Source organism: Paramisgurnus dabryanus, chromosome 11 (assembly GCF_030506205.2).
Source record: "Paramisgurnus dabryanus chromosome 11, PD_genome_1.1, whole genome shotgun sequence".
Taxonomy (NCBI): Eukaryota; Metazoa; Chordata; class Actinopteri; order Cypriniformes; family Cobitidae; genus Paramisgurnus; species Paramisgurnus dabryanus.
Window position 1 is genome coordinate 24,690,279 of NC_133347.1, and position 18,528 is coordinate 24,708,806.

Consider the following 18,528-nt stretch of genomic DNA (forward strand, 5'->3'; position numbering starts at 1 on the left):
TCTAAGAAAAGAGCCAGCTGTGAAATAAGCGCTCTGGATATCATGCATCACATCATGAACAGCCTTGTATTAACTCTTTCTAGGGCTGGAACGATTCATCGAGTTACTCGATTAACTCGATTACAAAAATTTCTTGAGGCAAAAATTCTGCCTCGAAGCCTCGTTAAATTCTTATGATGCGCACTATACACGCATGGATCTGATTCACACGGACCGTTGTTTTATGTTCAGGAAGCGCACAGAATGCGTGACACATTTGAATTACTGGCGAAGAGTAAAGACGTCTAGCATGGGTGCCAGCCGATCTTAGCCCCACCCACAACATTTTGAGGATGGGAAGATCGGTCTGGGGTTTCCCGTTGAGGAGCTACTATGCTAGACCTAGAGCTGGTCGAACCAATCAAATTGTCAGGGCGGGCTTTATATGATGATGGACAGATGATAAACAGTAACCTAATCAACCACGTCACCAAAGAGCGTGTGTGTTGAATCTATTTACAACGAAATGGCTGCCGCTGTAGAATTCAGATGTGTGGATTCTAACATTGAGTCTGTTCTATAGATATCGACAGAGCATTGATTTTAAAAAAAAAGGGACAGAGAAACACGATCAAGGCATTTGTTGATTGGAAAGATGTTTTTGCCGTCCTTCCTTAGGCATTCGGCAAAAGTTGGTCGCACTTATGGAGGACCAAGTTAAAGGAGCAACTGAAATGGGTATCACGGTGATGCAACTCGGCGTGCACGACGAGATGGATATAATTAGTGGTCGTTGCCAGCTTCTTTTCGGAAGCCCTGAATCGTGGCTGCTGAATAAGTGGAGGGACATGCTAGGCTCCGATATTTTTCAAGCCAACGTAATGGGTTTTGTCATGGATGAAGTTCACCTAATGTACAAATGGTAAGAGATAGTCTGACTGTATGACTTAGTAAATACTTAATGTTGTGATATAAATGAAATGTTGTAAACATAGTAGGTGTTGATGTACGTTTGCTAGTATGTTAGTATCATTGTAGCTAAATAACTAGCAGTTCGGTCAGGCTGCAAAAGACGTCATTTCAACATACGTCACACACTCTGTTGCTCTGATTGGTCGTAGGTCTGTCCAATTGAGTGCAGAGGCATTTTTCGGTTGAGACACGCCCCATAATCATAGCCCAATGGAGCGGTATCAGACTAGAATTGAGTATGACAACATCAGGCCAAAAGACGTCCATAAACGGCAGAGAATGTCTAAAGTTTGGAATCATTACATTCTTATCATTACATTAAATTCAGCATCTGAACCGAAAACATTCACTGCTGTTTCACCAAGCGTCACTGAAACAAGGTAACGTAGCCTAAGCCTATACATTGATGCAATATTAATCCCATACTGTATTTGTAGCGATGTCGTTATGCAGTTTGACTAGATATGATATTTAGCTTTTGAATGTTTACTACTTAAAAACATCATTTCAGCATTCACTGTAGGTGTTGTGATGCAATTTTTCTAATGATGCTTTACCTAAAATGCACCGCAATGCAAGGGATGCAAGCCAAATGCAGCGTTCTATTGACAATGAATGTATGTATTTCTGTCGTACCAAACTGCAGTGAAGCAACTGGTCTGACTGGGGTGTCACTCTTCCTCACGCACAGCACGCATGCACACACAAACACGCACGCACACATACGTTGCTAGGTTACCATAGCAAATAGGCTCATCCCAGAAATTATATATTATTTGTTAAGGGTGTCACGAATAAAACTGAACAAATACATAAGGATTACTACTTTAGTTTATGTTTAGACTTTGGACAGATGCGAGAGCGCGTGCACATGACGCACCGGTTTTATTTCAGATGCTAGGAGGAGTCCAAGACGCGCGCATTAAGTCCATGTGCGTGCAAGAAGGAATCCTCTCTCTACAAGCTCTCTCGCGTAAGTAAAGCCCACAAACCCCCATGCGAGGAAAAGCACGCAATGCGCATGTTAATGTGAAACTATAATAATAATAATGGCATATAATTTTTTTCTTATATATATGGTATATTTTGTTAATGTATATAGTGTATTCTAGGTATGGTACTCAGGGTTTCCCGCAGAAAATTTGTTAGTTAAGGTGGTAGGGTTGTGCAGGTGGGCGGGCCCGGGGCGTGGCAATCAAAGGGGCGGGGCGTATGCGTCATGATAAAAATATTTTTATTTAAAACACTCAGATAAAACTCAATTTTGAAGAAACTATGACAGAAAAGGAACACATACTAGATTATTAATGAATTAAATGTTTTATCAACAGGCTAGTTATCCTTCAGATAGTGACGGACCATGTCTTTCTCTCATTTCGGCCATGTGGCGTTTGGTGGAATTTTTTTTTTGGACACCTAGTTAAGGTGGTAGGGTATCCCAGCTTAGGTGGGCCGCCCGAACTGAAAAGTGCTGGGGGAAACCCTGGTACTGTAGTATAATATACTGTAGTGTATGTGTACTGTACAATAATAAACACACAAAGAACATCGCTGATATATTGTTATCAGGAAAAAAAAAGGAATATATGTCAGGCTCAAAAATATAATATCTTGTTTTTAAATACATTTTGCTATGCATATTGTAAGTCATGAGATTTTATTATGAATAAACAAAAATGTCTGGTAAACTAAGTAATTAAATTAAAAAAATATTTAATTTTAGAATGATTAATAGAATTGTTGTTGTTGTTAAAAGAAAAATGCATAGTGTGTGATTTTCCTGGCAATGCCTTTTAAAAATGTCCAAATACTTAACATTTAGGTACAGATATGTATACATTTAAAACCAAAATGTACCTCTGAGGTACTAATATGAACTCTTTAGGGGCAACTGTATATACTTGGGTACCGCCTCAGTGACAGCTAGGAAACATTTTTTTTATTTTTTTTTCTGACATTTAAATACAAAGAGAGGCTTAGGAAAACAAGTTCCTTTTAACATCAGACAATATAATATGGAACTTTTTTAATGTGCGAATCATGCATATTACAGTAGTCAGTTGAAGCCTATTGTAGTCTAGTGTCTAACGTAAGGTATATGAAGGTAGGAAGAGACTGACAGAACCTCAGCGATGTGAAGGGAATCAAGAACAGCTGGCCAGGAAGAAGGAAGCTTGGAGGAACGAGTGAAACTGCTTTGACCCCCATCCGAGACCCCCACACGAATGTGTACTACAGTGCTTTGAAGTTCAATAGATTCCTTGTTCTGTTTAAGAGACTAACATTAGTATAGGGGCTGTTTACACTTGGTATTAAGATGTGTTTTCATCGATCGGATCACAAGTGGACGAGAGAGACACATTGCGTTTACACCTGGTATTTAAATCCGTCTCTTTTGTCCACTTTCGAACACTTCTGTCCTGAATACTGTGAGGGGGTGGTCTGTGAGAGGGTGGGCGAGTCTCTCTGCTGTCATTCAAACGCGGGCGGGAGTAATTATGAGTATATATGGACGCAAACTTATATTATGTCGGAGCCCGCTGCTTGTTTAGCAAGTATACATGCTGCACAGTGTTTTGTACGTTTATTTGTTGGAGCTTTCTCTGAATTTTCAGCGCAATTGATGAAATAGGATCGCACAACTTTCACGCTTTCAAAACGAAACTACGGAGAACACCCGGCAGTAGTTTTATCAATGAAAGGCTAAAAATAGCGCTGTTCACCGTATGTTCATGGCAGAAGTCAAAAAAGACGTAAAATTAGTGTTTAATACCTCAGATTAGATAAATGGGCGGAGAGAAGGCGGTCGCATGTGGCTGTTCAAACGCATTCAACCACATTGCGTTCCGCAACTCCAAAGCGATCCGATCGAAAGTGGTTTCGACTACCTCTGAATGTGGTTGAAAGTGGTCGAAAGTGGACGCGTTCAAAACGTTTTGAACACCGTTTACACCTGGCATTAACGTCGTCCACTTGTGATCCGATCGACGAAAACGCATGTTAATGCCAAGTGTAAACAGCCTCATAGATAGATAAGTGCATGTATTTTACACCCTGCCACCTTCTCTTTAAATACATTCATACAGTATCTGACAAAAAAAAAACCCTAACCTAACCTTCTAGGCATTTTACATGCCTTTCCCCGGACCACTTCTATAAAGCTGTTTAACTGTAACCAAAGCCACAAGTCAGTCAACAAGTATGGATATTGACTGTCTGGAATTAGATCAGACAAAAATGACATCAACCAAAGCAACAGACGTCCACTCGCAAGCCAACTGCCCATTCACAACGAGTCAAAATCAATTTTCACGCCGATCACTCTCAGCCCAACACGCACTTCACCACTTCTGTTCCATTGCATGTCGCTTGTGCTGGGATCCATCCATCCAATGCTGCTATACTGGGTGTGGTGTTTAGCAAAAACTGATGTCTATAATATAGCAGAAATGTTTTCAATAAGTTAAACATTTGAGTAACGATATGTGCTACCATGTGCATTTTAACACAGGAAGCCAAGTAGTAAGGAAACAAAAATGTAATACTTCAAGTACAGTGACGCAACTTTTTAGCATCAGGCCAAAGCAGCAGCACCACTAATTTTCCCAGTCCCGCTTTCACAACTCCCTCACAATATTTTTTCTTTTCCACACTTCTCTTCCTTTCCTTAGCCTCCGACTTCATTTACATGTGCTGGATGACGTTTATTTCTTCAGGCTTTCACACGGCACCATTCCCAGCAAATCGGAGCGGCCTGCCAGCTTTAGAATTCTTGAATGGGATGGAGAGCGACTCGTCCACCGTCGTCATGGGTTACGTTGCGCACTCCAAAGCGGTTAGGTTTTCAGAGAACGGCAGGGTCGGATTACACCCATGCTTAGGAATGTGCCCCCCACCTACCTCTTCAAGACACAGACACTTACCCAGTCTTTGAAAAGAAACCGATACAATGCCATTTCCATAAAAGCTTGCCAAAGATGAAAAAGATCCCGTTAACAGTGTTGATTTGGTTCCATGCTACTTTCTTTTAACACCGCCGATTTTAAGACAAACAAGAAAACACAATTCCACACATTAACCAATTTTGCTTGTTGAGGTGACTGAAGATATCTTTCATTTATTTGATGGGTATATTTTACTACAGTTTATCATGCTGTGTACTCCACTACTAGATCAGATTCAGAATGCATACTAAGTCTACTCCAAGTTGACCCTGGACTAACGAGAGTGAGGCCGTTTTATGTCTTATCTGTCTGTACTGTCTGTCTATGAAAGATATTTGAGGCCAAGAAGACAAACGACAAATTTTCCTTATGTCATCTTTATATATTTCCTCTCCATGCAATTGGCTGAGCTTGCCTTGTGAATCTAAACAATTCTCAGCACAGGCCATGCTTGTGGAAATTTACTAGGCTTGTAGTACTGCATAATTTATGTGTGTTGAGACTTAAGTGACTTTACAGTACTCAATGGGAGCTACCGCATACAGTATATCTACAGAAGCTCAAAGCAGGAAGTGACATCACTGGCTGCGGTTGTGTGCGATCACACCAAGTCTTGACATATATATGCACATAAAGAAGCTTAATTTCACGTGGTTGTATTCTAAAATGCACGAATAATAACATGAGACATGTCACATTCCCATTCTTGCAGCAAGCCAACTTCAACGTATGTGAGCCAATCTTTGAAAACCCAGCTAGGGTTGCAAAATTGCGAGAATTTTCAAGGCTTTCGTGGGAATTAACGGAAATAAACTGGGAATTTGCAAAAAAATTCAGAGTTGCCCATAATAGGGAACATAAATAGTTTAAATCTTGCAGCATAATTTTGTTTAAAACAACAAGATTTAATGCAATTTCACTTGAATGTCTACTCTGCACATTCTTCAGTCACATGCACACTGCTTACTAAAGGGCCATTAAGGCCACACCCCCTGCACGTACTTGCATTCTTCCATAACAAGCAAAGATAATTTCTAAAATCCTGCACACAAAACAATGTCAGAAAATGTCCATCTTCACACGTATTTACGTATTATTTATTTATTTCGCTTTTTTTAAACCGTGTGTAAACAAGTGTGCAAGACAAATACACTGACTGAGAAAACATTTAGCTGACGCTTTTATCCAAAGCAACTTACAATTGCTATATATGTCAGAGGTCGCACGCCCCTTGAACAACTATGGGTTAAGTGTTTTGCCCCGGGACACAATGGTGTATCACAGGATTCGAACCCGGCCGGGTCTCTCACACGAAAGGCGAGTGTAATATCCACTGCGCTATCACCACCCTACTTATGTAAGTTTAACAGATAAACTAGTAAATACACACAAACATGTGTTTATACAATAGCTAGCTAGCCAGCCAGCCAGCCAGTAAATCAGATATATAAATGTAAGCTAGTAGCACTATTATAATAACTATAATGATGTTTATTATGCTTTTGTGTTACTCAATAAAAGAAACAATTAAACTTCTAATTGTAGTTAAATCAGTCAAGAAATCATTAAAAAATTGTTATTACCTTGCATGCATGTCTGCTTATGACCAAACAAAATATTTATTTATGTTTGTACATGATATAGTTTATATACATTTCCAAATAAATATTCCAAACTGGAATATTTCCATAATTCCCCATCCAGATTAAGTCGAAAGTTTTGCCTCTTTGCAACCCTAAACCCAGCTAAAGTCATTTTTTTGTGGTTTACTGTTTTCTACACAAAATCCTCCTACAGAACATTCTGTGAAAATATAACTTTGATATCTTTAATACTGACTGGGCAAGGCCATGTCAAAAATTAAAATCATAGTTAAATTATTGATTGAAATAAACTATGATGCTCTTAAACTCGCTATTACATTATCAGACTTTAGCCTGGATTTCACAGACAGGGTCACGTTTCATAAAGTTACTTAAAGAATAACATATCCGGTTCAATGACATACCCAATTTTACACTTTCGTACTGCACCTAGGTATCAAAAAATGCACACTGTACACTGTGCACACTGCACTAATGTGTTGGCCATGAATAAATCTTCGAGCCTACAGTGTTTCAGATGGCAGACAAATAAAATAAAATGTTATAATCTGTATTTTTTTAAATAAAAATGTATAAAGTCACCTTTAAATTAAACATACATCACAAACTTAGTATAGATTCTTTCTAGGGATGCTCCGATCGATCGGCCACCGATCGTGATCGGCCGATAACAGCATTAAATGACGCGATTGGCACTCGCTAAATTTGCCGATCTCATGAGCCGATCTTTCTGTTTACTTTTGTCATCATAGCGTTTCTGATGCGGCTGCAATTAGAGACCATTTTACACAGTGTGAGAATTTTGTAACCCGTTGCTCATGTGTGACGTGCAGATTTGGATCTCTCTCTGCCTTTACAGAGATGTGCGTATTTTTTATGAGGATGCGCTCCGGTCCTCGGCGCGATGCGTCTTCACATCCCTATCAAACAGCGTATACAACACATATCTATCGCGGACAATTGCATCCTCATGCCGAAAATGTATTACTTGCATTCGTTTTAAAGTTTTGAAGGTTTAAACTTCCATTTTCCTCACAGCTGCTCTTGTTTGCGGACACCCGCCGCACGCATACACAGCAGCCGGTCATCAGTGCACGTGAAGAGAACGATCTCTCCCACGTCTTAAAGCTACAGTAACCGAATTCATCTCTCAATGAAATTACTCTCTGCTCATCAGTGAAGAACTGTTGTACTTCAAACGAATGCGTGTATATTAATTCAAACAGTAAAGACTGTGAAGTGTTTTATTTTAATTACTTTTAACAGACATAAACCTTTTGTATAGGCATATTACATTTCTCTTTGCAAGAAGAAATATTTGTTGCAGTTGTGCTTATTTATTTTATTCTCTATTAAAACAATAATATACCTAATTTATAGTTAGTTTCATTTCTACAAATGGTGCAAACTCTGCTAGATTATAGATAGAAGATTCCCATTCCACTGCCACCCTGTGATCGGCACTGATCGGCAGATCATGATCTTGGTGATCGGTAATCGGCCCCAAAAATGCTGATCGGAGCATCTCTAATTCTTTCCATAGTAAGTTTGATGTTTGTGCCTAAAGTTTTTCTTATAATCTCAAAGCAGAATATCATGGCAGACGTAGATGGGTTTTCTGTTTAGTTTGGGGCTGTCTGGCTCTGGCCGGGTCTTCTAATGATTTCGGAAGCGTGGCTTAAGCCATGTAAACAGATTGTGTGGCCTGTAAACTCTGCTTTTCCTGTTATCTGCTGCTAGTTGAACATTTGGACAAGAGGCTGCATGCCTTGCACCTCATTTTCACTCCAGACTCAGCGTGATAAACAAATTGGGGGGACAGTCATACATGGACATAGGGCAAACAAAGCAGACCCTTTGGTGAACAAGTGCACTCACTCTTTCTCTCCCTCTCTCTCTCTCTGGACACATCAATAAACCAGTCTATGTTTAAAAGCCAGATGTTTTATGTATGTGCGCAGCATTTCAACTTACAATAAGATCAGTGACGAGAAACACGTTGATAAAAAACATCCCCTAAAGTAGTCCCTTAAACTATTGAACTGCAAACAGGCCACTCACCCACGTACCTGCCTATTCAAAATTTACTTTGTAAAGTTAGTTGTCCTTTAAAAGTAACTTATTTTGGATACTGTAGAAAGTTTGTCAAAAACTGTAGAGATGCCAAACAACATGCTTAAAATAAACCTGAGCGCATGCAAAGGGCACATGTCATGAAAATGTGACTTTTTGTTTAAGTGCCATAATTGGGTCCTCAGTGCTTCTGTCAACCTAGAAAAAGTTAAAAAGATAACTTAATAACTTAATTTTGGTAAACCATTCTCTGCAAGCATGCGAAAAAATAGGTCATTGAAATTTGGCTCGCCTTGTGATGTCAAAAGGGGATCTAATTATAATATTACCGCCCCTTAATCTTATCCAACCACGGCACTGCCATGTAGGGGGAGAGAGAGAGAGAGAGAGAGAGAGAGAGAGAGAGAGAGAGAGAGAGAGAGAGAGAGAATAATTGACAGCACAATTGAGTTTAAATTTCAATAAACCACCATATGGCGATCAATGTTTGCATTTCATCAGCTCATTTGCATTTAAAAGGACACACCCAAAACAGCTTACACGAATAAAGTGCCATCTTTACCATGTTATAATAAATGATCTATATAGTATTTTGAGCTCAAACTTCACATATGTACTTTGGAGACACCAACAATACTTGACATTTTAAAAACGTCTTGTGAAATGTCCCCTTTAATACAATTTCAGCCGTTCTCGACACTGATGATCATCATTAATCTATAAGCGATCAAATCCGCAGCACAGTGCTCTCTGCATGACACCATGTTAAGGTATACTGTAAATCTTACACTTGTCTATCCCTGGTCACTTATGGTAAACTTAGGGCGCTACAGGCAAAAATGAGCACAGGAACTGAATGTGTGGTCCTGCGTCTCCATGACACAGGAGAATTTGGATAATTAATGGAACCAATGGTGCGAAACGTTTTTGGGAGCTTTGGCTACCAAGGTTCACTGCCTCCATATTGTGTAATCTGGGATGAACAATGTCACAACTCGGCTTTGAAGAATCACACATGATGGCATGAAGATCACAAAATTATTAAATTGTAAACAAAGTTCACGTCTCAGAAATCAGAATGAAACTTTGGACACATCCATTTTCAATATATCATCATGTTCACATTGAAACAGAGAGAAAGAATGCAAAACATGCTCCTTGTAATTAAAACAAGAGTTTAATGGTACAACTAACCTTTCTGATGCTTCACTGTAGCAATACTAAACAATGCACTGCTGACAGATAGCCTGATGTACAGTATGAATAAACAGCGATCTGCACTCATCCTTTAGTCTTTCTCCTAAATCTTTGTTTAAACCAAAATATGCACGAAACCTTTGCACGACCCATCAGGATCCCATTATAATTTCCATGATGCACAGATGAGGGAACTAAGCAGCTTTGCTTAGTGGTAGGAAGCATTAGAGCTAATGTTAATAAATTATTTACTTTAAAATAACAGATCGTTGATTTTTCTTATACTATATAATCAATGGTGTTATCGCTATGGTCGTTTAATGGTCATATCCTTGGGCTTGCAAAAAGGCATACTGAAATTCCTAAATTTTGGTCTTAAATGTGTCTCGGGGTGTTAACAAGCGGATATAAATCATCACAGATTCAACTGTCGAAACTTTAATATAACGTAACGATGGTCGTCTCACGAGGCCTTATTGCAAAACACCAGTTAAGGAAGCGGTGGTAATTGTGGTTTTGGTGGTAACGTTTATTTTCACATCGCTTTATCCACTGTTGACCCGTTTTCCCAACTAATTGCGGACCTACTGCATTTAAATGAGCTTGTTGTGTTTGTGGTGATCGTTATAAACCAGTTAGAGTAGCGGTGACCAGCTGTAACATATCTGCCATTTCCTTACACATAGCTCACGTCATACCTCAGACAAACAGACATAAAACCTCTCATGCGATATGCGTTTATGTTAAATCAAAGTGTTAACAACAATAACCGAGCATTAGCTTCGGTAGAAGCCGTAGGTTCAGGTCGTCTTTATAAATCACGAGCCCTTAAAACGGATGTGGGAGGCTGCTGATGTTTTCTGGCGTAGACTGAAGGTTTACCCGTAACTGTCAAACGACACAATTTACAAGTTTAAGCATTATGATGTTGGCAATATAATGTGTCTGCTGGAGATGAAAGAACCGCTGGGAATGTTGGGAACAACGTTACAGGTCGTGATGGACAAACGTTCACCCAGCATCTGTTCATCACCCGATTACATCATCACAAGAGGTGCACAGGCAGCGGTTTCGTGTCTTTTCCTGTCTGTGAAATCGGTGCATGTTCAAGCGAACTGCATACGATTGAACACAATAATAATCACAATACGTTAATTTGTGTTACTTACCTTCTCTTGCCTTTAGTAGTACCGTGTTTGCAACGATATTCTCCAGCTCCATTAAAAATCACTATGATATTGCCGTGGAAGCCGAAGAGTAGATGGAGCTCCTTGCTCCTCCCAGCTAAAATTGCTATTTTCCGTCCGTACAAAATGGGTTTTAATCAAGACCTATGCATTTTAAACTACCAGCGCGTGTATACATGAGCAATAGGTAGAATCGCTGAGACACGAATGTGTTTTTTGTAATTTGCGCCGCGAAACGCGTTGGGAAGGCATTGCCCTGATAAGAAAAAGCGTTGTGAGAAGTCCCAATGAAATGAACATGCCTAGACGAAGAGATGGCAGGCCGAGGTCTACATCCTTTGAGGGTGCACACCAAAACGGTTTAAAGTGGCGAACACAGGCACACAGATGAGTTGTGAAGTGGCCCTGACTACTGACTGTCACTATCGGCGTGCTCCCTCTCTCGGCGCGTAACCGAAGCAGGGCTGGGTTTCTTCTTTCAGTTGTATTTTTTGGCCCGGTCCCAAGCGGCTTTCCCCGTGGCTCCGTTCAGATTTACAGCTAGGGCCACAATGGAGTGGTGCTCGGATGGCATAATAACGCGAAAGAGCGAGCCTACGAGCGATTATAACGGTGTATCAGATTCATCTTTAGCGGTTGTCATGTTTCCTTGTCATTCCTATTCAACAAGCGTTTGGAAGGGGCGTGTCCAAATGCAGCTGTGACGCACGGGCCTTGACGAACAAGCATGCATGGCTGTCAAAGGATATTTGATACTGTAGCATTACATTCAAGCCGCTCCCGCTCATTCACTCGGAGTCATTGAACACGGGATAGCACAGGATTGAAAGTCAAAGCCAATATGCCTCAAATAAGTTATTTTATTTAAATAAATAATCATCGTGAAAAAAACCCCCCGTGGCATGTACTTACTGTAGGGTATTTTAACTCACATTTGGGAAATAATAAGTTATTTAAGTTAATAAGTTATAATAACTTTTAATAAGTTAAAAGTTGCTTAAAGGATTGGTTCACCCCAAAATTAAAATTCGCCCATATTTTACTCACCATCAAAGGTGTTTATGACTCACAATCTGAGTTATATTAAATATCATGGCATTGAATAGTGCCCCAATTTTAAAGCTCTCAAAAGCACATCCATCCAAAAAATCAATACCGTTAATAATTGTCTTTTGAAGTACAGTAAAGGTAGTTTATAAAGTTTTAAATATGTTTTCATACAAAACCCACTGCTTCACTTCAGACATTTGATAACTGTATGGATTAATTTAGATGGATGTATGCATTTTTGGAGCTTTAAAAATGGGGCACTATCCAATGTCATTATAAATCTGAAAACAGTCATATAAGATCTGATTGTGTTTGGTTAAAAGAAGAAAGTCATTGAAAAAATATGGGCAAATTTTCATTTTGGGGTAAACTTCTTTTAAGTATTCATCTTCGATCTGCATTGCAGTTCAAATGATATAAACACAAACAGGGTAAATAAGCACCATCCTATAGTAATCTGCTGCTCATGAAATGGCCACAAAGTGCAAACACCAAAAATAACTGTTTTCATGTAACTTTATGACCAAAAAGCTTTGTTTTGGAATGTCATCGAAGATAACAAAGCAGTGTTAGCTAGCTGCCAGTTTAATATATCCTATGAGATTTATTAGTGATATAACAGCAAACTTAACCTTTGAAACAAATCACCCATGTATGGGAAGGAGGTGCAATATACAGTTAGATTCTATACATGTTTAAAATACTACGTTTTTTGTAATTTGTTTAACATTACCTGGAGTAGACAAAAGTTTTTGCATATCATTAGTCGATGATGTGATTATATACAGTACAAAGAGAGGCAAACAATGAGATATAAAGTACAGAGATCATCATCAGTATAAAATAGGTTTAATAGAACAAAAATAATTTCAGTGTTGCAAGTTTACATAGTATATCAACTTAATCATACCATTATACCAATAACATAGTAAACACTGAAATAAACTTTCTTGTTTTTCATTATTGTTGCTTATAAATTTTAAACTAAAAGCCAACAGGCCAAGTGCTTCAGTTTGGTCCATCTATTTCAATATGGCATCCATCACATATAGAAACAAACATGGTGAGCAATTCTCAATAAGTGCTTTAACAGCAACTACTAGAAACAAAAACGTCACAATCTTGTGAGACTCACTCCCATGTCAAACAATCATGACAGAGTCATTTGAAAGTCAAAGATAGACCGTTGTGTCAAACCAAACATAAGAATCCAATAAAACAGAAATAAAATCATCAAAAGAAAACTACACTTTCAGAAATCATCTAGTGTGTCAGCTTTAGGGATTGATAACCCCCGCTCCTTTACAGCCTGTAGCTTTAGCCTCTCGGACTCCTGCTTGGCTTGTTGTTCTGTCCTCTGTTCCTCCAGTATTTCCTCAATAGAAACTCTCTGGAGAATCTGATCACATTCTTTATCCAAATCCTGAATAGATGAAAAAGCAGGTTTTAGAGTTGAAAGCTTTCAAGCATTGAGTTTGATCTATCATACGCCATTTTACACTATATGGGGCGGTTTCCCAGACAGGCCTTAAGTCTAGTCCAAGACTAAAATGCATGTTTGAGCTTTCTTAAAGGATTAGGCCATTTTCTTAAAAAAAATCCTGATAATTTACTTACCCCCATCTAATCCAAAATGTTGACGTCTTTCTTAGTTCAGTAAAGAAGAAATTATGTTTTTTGAGGAAAACATTCCAGGATTTTTCTCATTTTAATGGACTTTAATGGACCCCAACACTTAACAGTTTTTTCAACAGAGTTTCAAAGGACTCTAAACGATCTCAAACGAGGCATAAGCGTCTTATCTAGCGAAACTATTGTCATTTTTGACAAGAAAAAAAAAATGCACTTTTAAACCACAACTTCTCGTCTATCTCCTGTGATGCGCCAGCGCGACCTCACGTAATTGCATAATGACGTGTAAAGGTCACGTGTTACATATATGAAACGCACATTTGCGGACCATTTTAAACAATAAACTGACACAAAGACATGAATTAGTATCATTCCACATACAACAACGTCGGAACGGTCCTCTTTCTCCACACTTGTAAACACTGGGGCATAGTTTCGCATACATCATCCGTGACCTCTTGACATGATGATGTATTGCGTGAGGTCGCGCTGGCGCATCACAGGACCAGAGATAGACGAGAAGTTGAGGTTTAAAAGTGCATATGTTTTATTTTATCGTTTTGCTAGATAAGACCCTTAACTCTTTCACCGCCAGCGTTTTTAAAAAAAGTTGCCAGCCAGCGCCAGCGTTTTTCATGATTTTCACCAAAGTTTATTGCCTTCCAGAAAATGTTCTTCTTTAAATATATAAACATACAATATACCAAATGAAAGAACAGACCCTCTGCTTTCAAACAAAAAAAACCGTTTCATCCTACCTTTAGTGGTTCTTTTGCAATCAGCTTTTGAATATGGGTAGGTTTTTGCAAAAACACCATATTTTGAGCAAAAAGCAGAGATAATTCAATTTTTATGACTGACTTTTCATAGAGATCCCATTCAGAGCGATCTTTAAAACAGACACGGACATGCAGCAGCTTGCCATAGGACAATACTTCCGGTTTTAAAAAGTTGCGGAAGGGATAATAGCGGTATTGCGGAAAGACGGAAAATCTCGTCATTGGCGGGGAAGCGTTTTCTCTTAATTGACGAGATATCTCGTCAATGGTGGGGAAAGAGTTAATGCCTTTGAAACTCTGTTAAAGAAAACTGTTAAGTGTTGAGTTAAATGTTAAGTGTTGGGGTCCATTAAAGTCCATTAAAATTAGAAAAATCCTGGAATGTTTTCCTCAAAAAACATAATTTCTTCTTGACCGAACAAAGAAAGACATCAACATTTGGATGACATGGGGATGAGTAAATTAACTGGAATTTTTTTTTTTAAATGGACTAAGCCTTTAACTGAACACAGGTTTTCAGTTAATTGTTGTCTAAAGATGCACACCAGGAATGTTTTGTAAGGTATGTTTGTAAAAACTATTTAAAGGTCCTAATATAACTAAGGACTAGTCCTAAATTAATCTAAACCATGTTTGGGAAACTGTCCCAAAAATACACATTGCTATAATATGCTTTATTATATATATGAAATTCTCCCAAGGGCCATCTGAACAGTACTTACTACTTCTCCCAGCAAGACAACATTTTCTCCTCTGACGACAAATATCCCACGAGGTATGTCGCCAAATTTTTTACCTACATGGATGCGTTCAACCGTTTGATGCAAAACTAAATTAGCTGTGGAGAAAGAATATAACAGTTATTTTGAATTCCAAGTGAATTTTGGTAAAGAAGCACTGCTTTACTGTTAATCACTACTTGTATTATTTTAATTTGTAAATGCCTTTGTATAAGAGCTCTGCTTAGAGGTACAGTAATATCAATACTATAGAGGTTGACTGATTTGGGTTTTTCTCTTATAGATGCAGAATACTTAGAAATCTTGGCATTGATTTTTTGGCAGATTTTCATCATTTCCATCATCATTTTTATTTTCATTTTTTAAATAAGTATCTACTAAAACAGTGTTTTAAATCTGTGTAAAGTCAGATATTAAATGTGTTCTGAGTTTATCACACCAGAGAAAAATGTATTATTAACCACCAAACCAAATTTGAATGATGGAAAAATGGCAAGTACATTTTTTAAATAATTAGTTCATTTATTAATAGGCTCAAGTGCAACATCGAGCCACCGTTGTAGGCTTGCCTAAAAACCCTAAACTCAGAAATAAAAACTGTTTAATGATATAATTCTGCTATTCAGTACTACATCGTTTACAGTCTGTTTCAGCAATAAATTTCTAACATTTATAATGTGCTTAGAAATTTTTTTCAATATTGACTTTACAGGAACTTTAATACCAAGCAAATAATATTAAGACTTTATTAAACAACTTTTCCTCATATAAAACATCTTATTTTAGACAAGCGTGTATTTTTGAGCAGTGGTACACTCTTAAAAAAAAAATGAAGGTTCAGTGCAAAGGGTTCTTTGCAGCAATGCCATACAAAAACAATTTCGGTTTTACAAAGTGGGCACCTAATGATCCTCGATGCTTAGCCAGGAGGTCCGTGAAAGAATCTGTTATAAATTATATAATTGTGTTGTATTATTAAGACAGATATTTACCTGTCAGTCTTGCTACTGTTCATTTTATAAAAGCTTTTACGAAGCATAACTGCAAAATGTAATTTGGACCCAACAACACTTACATGTTTTTGTTTATCACTATGAGAAAGTGTAAAAAAAATATGCTTAGTATGGTTATAATTTAAAAGGGTTCTTTGGACATTTTTTCCCCTGAACTATAGACCCTTTTACTGTTTGTAAACAATGATGACGTGGCAACGTATGCCCGCGCATATTGGCAACAGAAGTTCAGCAAGAATCAGCAGTAAAGAAACACAGACAGAGACTTTATCAACCTTTTCAACACAGCTACCAGATCCGTGTACTATAGTGGAGTGGATAGAAGACGTTAGCAGATGGCCAAATGTAAAGTATCCAGATACATATATTAGTATATTTTATTAGTGCAACCAAACGCAACCACCAGACATTTTGATGCTGGGAAATAGTTTTAATAAACTTTGAGTTGCTAACACGTTAGAACCACTGGGGAATAACACCACTTTCATTGCCAAACTGCGCGGGCAGGCTATTTGATCACGTGGGCTGTAAAAGGGTCTATTATAACAGATTTAGAAAAGACTACATACATAGATTAAATTAGCACCTGCATATTAAAGAAAACAAAAAACTTGTTTGTTTATCACTATGAAAGAAGCATAAAAATATACTTAAAGATTAGAAAAAAAGCAAGAAAACTTTGTATTAATTGAATATGTCCCTGGCTGCAAAAGTTTGATAACCCCTGCCCCAAAGACCCTTTCAGTCAAAGGGAAGGTTTCAAAACATCTCTTTAATTCCTTTTTATAGTATTAAAAAAAGTGATTTGGTGACTTAATTTTAACTAACACAGGACGTCAGAACAGAACTACGGAGAAGACCTTCACCCGCAAAGCTGCATTTGACAGCTTGTGAGCACCACAGTTGTATTAAAATATAATCTAATACAGATTAAATATGAAAATGTTATTAAAGAATATATAATGATAACATTGATGTGCAATATATGTTTGTGTGTATGCAGCAGTGTTTGTCTTCTCTTCTACTCATCAGTGCTGTTTATAATGTTAACGCAGTGGTTCCCAACTCCTGTCCTCAGCCCCTGTAGCAGCCGTTCCTGTTCCCCTTCTTGCTTTTTGTACACCCAGCTGTTTTTTCTTATTTATTTTATAGTTTTAATTGTTGTAAGCTGTATTAGTTTGTACAAACTCTGTAAATATGCTATACCATAATAAAAAAAATATTAATAAAAAACACGCAGATATCTTGGGTACCTGCGCTGTCGGCAGAAACGCTTTATCGACTGGAGGGGGAACAGACATTCTGAGGGGAACAGGATCGGCTGCTACATCCCCCCCCAGAACGTTTTAGATGTCTTCATATATAAAACACCTGATTCAGTTCATCAGCATTCATAAACATTCTGGAAGGAGCCTGATGAGTGAGATCAGGTGTTTCATATGTGGAGACATCTAAAACATTCTGGGAAGGTGGCCGAGGACTGGAGTTGGTTTGTACCATACCAGCTTATATATACCCTTATAAATAAGTTTTTTCATAAAAGGAAAAAACTTTAATTTTATTGGGACTTTAAGAGTATACTCAATCTTATGATATTTTAAAGAAACCAGTGAAGTCAATCCATTCCCTTGTCTTTAAAAACTATATAAATTAAAACTTGAAACAATACAAAAGACATTTAAAATAAACTGAAACCAATGGGTCTGCAATATCATACCAAACTGATCTATGCTTCTGAGGATCCCAATCAACGTTCTTCCATCGCGAAGGAGAACAAGATGTTTTTCTGAAAAATTGGGGGAAAATGCAGCGTTAGTCAAATGTATAATCTTAAATGTAAGATATGTTTACGTCTCGTTTTGTGTAATAACACGAACACCTGCATCGAGGTCACAATTCATATATAAATACACTAACGCTGCTTAATTCATTAGGCCAGACCAACCTGCGGGACAGAAGCCAACAGGGTAGGATTTCTATTTTTAACTGAAATGTACCTCCAAAGCGACTTTTATATACACATATGTTCTAAATAGCCTGTATTGCGGACATCACTACAAAACGCCAACAGTCTTCTTAGTGCGAATTCACTGAAATTAAAATAAACCTAATTATATTGCAATAAACTTACTATCAATATCCTCGATGAGGCTTGCAGTCCCTGGCATGTAATTCATTTTGCTGACATTTGGGAGATTTTATTTAACGTAAAGTATCAAGCCATAAACCATTTCAAATGTGTATCCTTACTCCACAGGATGTAACGGAACAAAGTGCTTCCGGTTCAGTTCGTTTAACCCTTTAACGCATGGCGCAAATATAATCAGGGCGAAGCAGCTATTTAAATATTTATAAAAT

General features: G+C 38.0%; 2 protein-coding genes across 3 annotated transcripts in view; both read right to left on the reverse strand.

Annotated features, from left to right (window-relative positions):
• The window catches only part of grk5l (G protein-coupled receptor kinase 5 like), a 73,064-nt gene extending 61,442 nt beyond the window's left edge, over positions 1–11,622 (reverse strand). For both annotated transcript variants that reach the window (XM_065247543.2, XM_065247544.2), the window contains exon 1: positions 10,939–11,622. In XM_065247543.2, coding sequence (XP_065103615.1) covers positions 10,939–10,990 — 52 coding nt within the window. In that variant the 5' untranslated portion in view covers positions 10,991–11,622. The remainder of the gene's footprint in view (positions 1–10,938) is intronic.
• Positions 11,623–12,839: 1,217 nt separating this feature from the next.
• lsm1 (LSM1, U6 small nuclear RNA associated) lies at positions 12,840–18,459 on the reverse strand. Its single transcript, XM_065247568.1, has 4 exons — positions 18,302–18,459; positions 17,888–17,956; positions 15,140–15,255; positions 12,840–13,429 (listed from the first exon to the last, which is right to left on the reverse strand). Exons 1-4 carry the CDS (start codon positions 18,345–18,347, stop codon positions 13,259–13,261), a joined length of 402 nt encoding a protein of 133 aa, XP_065103640.1. The 5' UTR covers positions 18,348–18,459; the 3' UTR covers positions 12,840–13,258.
• Positions 18,460–18,528: the final 69 nt, after the last annotated feature.

What these genes read in the sequence shown, in the direction of transcription:
- lsm1 (XM_065247568.1), bottom strand. Translation starts at nt 18,347, where the DNA reads ATGAATTACATGCCAGGGACTGCAAGCCTCATCGAGGATATTGATA. An exon ending in CCTCATCGAGGATATTGATA is followed by an intron (nt 17,957 to 18,301) that starts GTAAGTTTATTG and finishes CCAATTTTTCAG; the next exon opens with AAAAACATCTTGTTCTCCTT. An exon ending in TTGTCTTGCTGGGAGAAGTA is followed by an intron (nt 13,430 to 15,139) that starts GTAAGTACTGTT and finishes TCATCTATTCAG; the next exon opens with GATTTGGATAAAGAATGTGA.